A 5146-nucleotide genomic window follows, 5' to 3' on the forward strand; every position below is an offset into this window, starting at 1 on the left:
TTAGGCTGGTTTTGGAGTTTTGGTGATTTATGTATAGTTTCGTATATGATTCCTTTTGGATAGAGATGGCCAGTGGGTCGGGTTTGACCCAACCCACCTTGATACAGTCTATAGTGGGGTTATATGGGTTAGGCACACTTATGACAAATGACACAATCCAACTCAATCCGGATATTTTTTTTGATGTATCGTGGGTCGGATTTTGTCAACACAGCCCATTTCGATCCACCTCGTCGGACCCGACACAACCCACCACGACACGCCCGACCCACCCAATCCAACACACGAACCAAACCGACCCAACACACGAACCCAACCCGCGAAACTCATCCTAATTTAAACAATTTTGTATGTATAAAATACTAATAAATTCTAATTTTATTGTGTAAATATACATTAACCACATTTAAGTGAGTTAGTGAATAACATAAAAAATAATTAAGAGTTTATACAAATTTTATAACTTAATTTTTATCGCTTGATTAATCGTCCAAACTCACCTGATCCAAATTAGTTCCTAAAACTCATGTAAACCTACCAAACCCACCATACCCCTGAAATCACATATGCCGTAACCCACCAAACCCATCAGATCCACCCGACCCGCACGACCCACGTAACCCACGACCCATCATGTGCTGTGTCCATTTTTTTCCGACACAACCCACGCCTCGACCTACCCTATTTTAACTGAGGCGGATCGTATGTCAATTATCGCCGACGCACAACCCACCAAACCCACTCACGACCCATCCAACTCACCACGTTGTCCATCTCTACTTTTGGGTATATGAGTCAAATATGGAGCATGTTCTTTGGGGCATGTGTTAAATATTGAGCATTTTTCTGTTTATATATACCTCCTAGTTCTATCCACGGGTTTATCAATAAAGGAGTACGAAAAAAAAAAAAAAAAAAAGAAGATGTGGTTAAACTTCAAAGTCTATTATGGCGTCTATTCTAACTCCAACTAAGGATTATACCCGCATCAAGGCCGACCCTCAACACGTGCAAAGTGAGAGCATTGTTAATGGTGTGTATTTCTTTTGTATTTGGGGAAAAATAAGGGGAAAAAGTCAAAATTTAAGTGTTAGACCATAGTTATCAAACACCTTGGTTTGGTATTTAGGATAGAGAAGTGAATAAAAAATAATACTCCGTAAAAGAGGTTGAGAGATGAGTAAGAAAGTTACAGAGATAATGAAACCAAAAAAAATTTGGTGTTCATGAACACCAAATGGAAAACCAAAATCTTCCTTGGAGAGATTGACATGTGTCACATGGGGACCAAAATTATTGGTTATCTTTTTTTTTTCTTTTAAATTGCAATGTGATTTATGACATATATTTGTTGTGTTAAAAATACATAACTATTGCAAATTTACAATTCCCACAAAATAAATATTACAACTCAACAAAGTTTTTTTTTATAAATGTCTTTATTTTTTTATGCTCTATAAATAGACACCATTATCGATCCACTTTAGATCACAAAAAAAATCTAAATTTTCTTCTCTCTTGTTTAATTTTTTTTTTTTTTTTGAAAAAACTCTTGTTTAAAATTTTTGTTGTTAACAAAAACTTAAACAATGAATAACAACTCATTTTCTATGAGAAATAACAATCCTCGATAGTCCAAAAATATCCAAAATTCCCAAACAGATCCAACTTTGCAAACTTATTCACATTTAGTTATAGATTTAAATTCTCAGATAAATCCGTTTTCACAAATTTTTCCTCAATTTCCAAGTTATGAGTCATGCAACGTTAACATTAATATGAATTGATTAGTTATATGTTAGTAGTATGCAATACCACTATTTAAGGTTTGTAATGATCGAGTTTTTAGGTACCAAGTTAAGTTTATTATTGATATAAATTATACACATTAACAAGTGAAGTTTTACTTAGTTTAATTTTTAAGTATTTTTTAATTGAAAATTTGGTGAACACTACCTTTAAGTTTGGTGGTTTTGGGAATTGCTACCTTTTAAAAAGAAAATTATATTTTACTACCTTATAAGTTTGGTTTGTTTGACTAACACTACCATTTGACGTTTTCGTTAATGTTTTCCGTCTTTGAACTCCACTACGACGGTTATTTAATATGGCAAATGAACAAAACGACAAATGAACAAAGATGTTTAAAAGAATAGAAAAAGTACACGACGAAAAACATTAACAGAAAACGTCAAATGGAAGTGTTGTTCAAACAAGCCAAACTTATAAGGTAGTTAAATTTTAAAAAGTTTTTATAAGGTAGCAATTCACAAAACCACAAAAATTAAAGGTAGTGTTGCACAAAATTTCCTTTTTAATTAAATATTTATTAACCGATTATAAAATTTACTTAATAAACAATTAATATGCCACTAACGTAATTAATAACAATTAATTATGCCACTAATAATTTAATTATATACTTACCATAACAATATCATGAGATATAAATGTAGGTGGGGTATGAATGATGTAGAAGAGAGAATATTTTTTTGGTGTTTGTTAAATGTTGTTAAATGTTGTTGGTGTTGAATTTGGTGTTGGGGAGAGAGAAATGGAAAAATATTATATTTTATTAGGTTGAAGACCAAAACCAAGGTGTTTGATTACTATGCTCTTAATGGGTGGAAAATTTTTGCACTTGGGGAGTGCAAAACCAAAAACCCCCTTGGCATGGGGATTTTTTAGATTTGGAGTGGGAAAATTCACCCAATCTAAATCCGCCATGTAGCATGACATAAAAAATAATGTAACGATTATTTTTCAGCGGGAATTTATTTATATTTTTGATTCATAAAAAAATAAAATAAATTTACCATCATTCATAAAAATTCAAGATCTACAAATAGACATCCATTTTGATATAATTTAACTCAATTTTTTTCCATTTCTCTCTCTAGTTTGATTATTTACAACTATATGTACCAAAAACTTAATTACTCATTTTCTAATTTTTATTTATTTATTTATTTATTATTATTATTATTATTATTATTATTATTATTATTATTATTATTATTATTGTTGTTCTTAGAGAGAGAAGTAGGGGTAGAGAAAGAGGGGTGAATAGTTTTTCTTTTGCTCATGGATAAGAGAAAGATGAGAGATTTATTTTTGCTAATGGCAAAAAAGAAAAATGATGAGTGAGAAAGTGGGTAGAGAGAGAGAGGGATGGTGATTTTTTTTGCACATGGTTAACAATGGTCTGAGCATTTGCACAGGACCGTAAAAATAAAGGTATTGCTACTAGATAACGGGGCATTAACACAAACAACTTACATAAGAGGTAAATACTCAACCCATATTTTTTTGCTGGATAGCTATACATGCAGCTCAGCGTGCACACGAGCTAAAACGACGCCGTTTTGCTTGTTTCAGCTCCAGTCTCACATTCCTTCCTTAGCGCCAGATGTCTTTCTTGTTTTTCCTCTTTCTCTTTGTTTACTGATCACGCTTTAATCAATTCAAAAACTATTCTATCTCCTCTTCTTTTTCTCCCTCATGCAGTGTTTCTCCTTCGAGTTCGTTGATTAAAATTTCAGCCATGGCTTCCTTTCTTTCTAAATTATGCTCTGTTACTGATTTTACTAGCAAAGCTTCCATTGATGCTATACTTGCTGAAATTAATGCTGATAATTCTTCAATACTCTCTGTGTCGATGAAGGAATGTGAGTTTTTATTCAATTATTTGTTTAGTTTTACTTTTGATTTTGTTATTTTGCGATTCTCATTCTCTTTAAAAAAAATTAGTTTCGATTATGTTGTTTGCGATTCTGATTCAATTGTTATAAAAATAATTCTTAGATATTATTCTTCTTACGTTCATATTTTTATTAGGTTTTACTTTCGAACAATTGTTCATCGCCTTTGATGATTTTGTATATTTTCCAGATTTTAATATTTTTTGGAAAATTTACGGATTTGTTTTTGATGATTGTGAACATATCTCACTCATATTCTGAACATGATTTTCGTTATTCACTTATGTTAATATTTTTGCTGTTGTGATTACCTTATTATTACAACACATGTATTGAAGTTTTATGATTATGAACATGTGGTGTTAATATATGTACATCATACAATTTTAATTGAACATCATATTTACCCTTTGCTTTTAACAGTGTCAAAAGAAGTAGTAGTGGTTGAAGAAGCATCTGAATCAGAATTAATGTTAAAAGAAGTTAGGAGTGATGATGAAGGTTATGAAATGTATAAAGACTATGCATTTAGGAAGGGTTTCAATATTTGTAAGGGATTAATTAGGACTAGTCGTAGAACTGATTTGTGGAGTATGCGTAGATTTGTTTGCTCCAATGCTGGTTTTAAAGATGTTAAGAAGGAAATATTGAGGAAGTATGAGAGGTCTGAATTTGCGTACAAGTTGTACTATTTTTGTTCAGTTTTCTATTACCAAGGATGGTGTTTGGACTGTGGTGAGACATAACATGACTCACATTCATCTTATGATTCCATTTGACAATAGATACTTGCTTAGGTCTCAAAGAGACATTACAGAGGAGCAACTCAAGTATCTTAGTGTAATGAAAGCTAGTGGTTGCAGAGTGTCTGATATGCTTTATCAAATCAGAAAAAGGTTGGAGGATCTCCTAGTCTAGGGTTTATTACTGCTAATACATACAACGCTTTGGCTGCTGAAAAGGCTATGAAACTTGATGGTAAAGATTGTAATCAGTTAATTAAGTACTTTGCTCAAAGACAAGCTTCTGAGAGTGATTTTTATTACGATTTTGAGTTAGATGAACATGAATGTCTTATTAGTTTATTTTGGAGGGATAGAAGGATGAAACAGGATTATGAGTATTTTGGTGATTTATTGGTGTTTGATACGACATACCGGACAAACCGGTATGATATGATTTGTGCACCAGTTGTTAGAATGAATCATCACTGCAACAATGTTGTTTTTGGTTTGGGGTTCATGGTTAATGAGAGTATTGCTTCCTTTATTTGGTTGTTTGAGTCTTTCTTGCGATCAATGGGTGGCGGAATACCCAAAACTATAATGACAGATCAAGCTCATGCCATCGTTGCTGCTATTAGGGATGTGTTCCCCGGGTCTAGGCATCGTTTGTGCATGTGGCATCTTGGAGAGAATTTAAAGAAGAATATTGCTACCTGTTAG

General features: G+C 32.4%; 1 protein-coding gene across 1 annotated transcript; it reads left to right on the forward strand.

Moving 5' to 3' along the window:
- The first annotated feature begins 3544 nt into the window (after positions 1-3544).
- Positions 3545-5146, forward strand: LOC110805996 (protein FAR1-RELATED SEQUENCE 5-like). The gene is made up of 4 exons (XM_056835862.1): positions 3545-3668; positions 4125-4365; positions 4487-4541; positions 4592-5146. Exons 1-4 carry the CDS (start codon positions 3545-3547, stop codon positions 5144-5146), a joined length of 975 nt encoding a protein of 324 aa, XP_056691840.1.

This window comes from Spinacia oleracea, chromosome 2, assembly GCF_020520425.1.
Source record: "Spinacia oleracea cultivar Varoflay chromosome 2, BTI_SOV_V1, whole genome shotgun sequence".
Taxonomy (NCBI): Eukaryota; Viridiplantae; Streptophyta; class Magnoliopsida; order Caryophyllales; family Amaranthaceae; genus Spinacia; species Spinacia oleracea.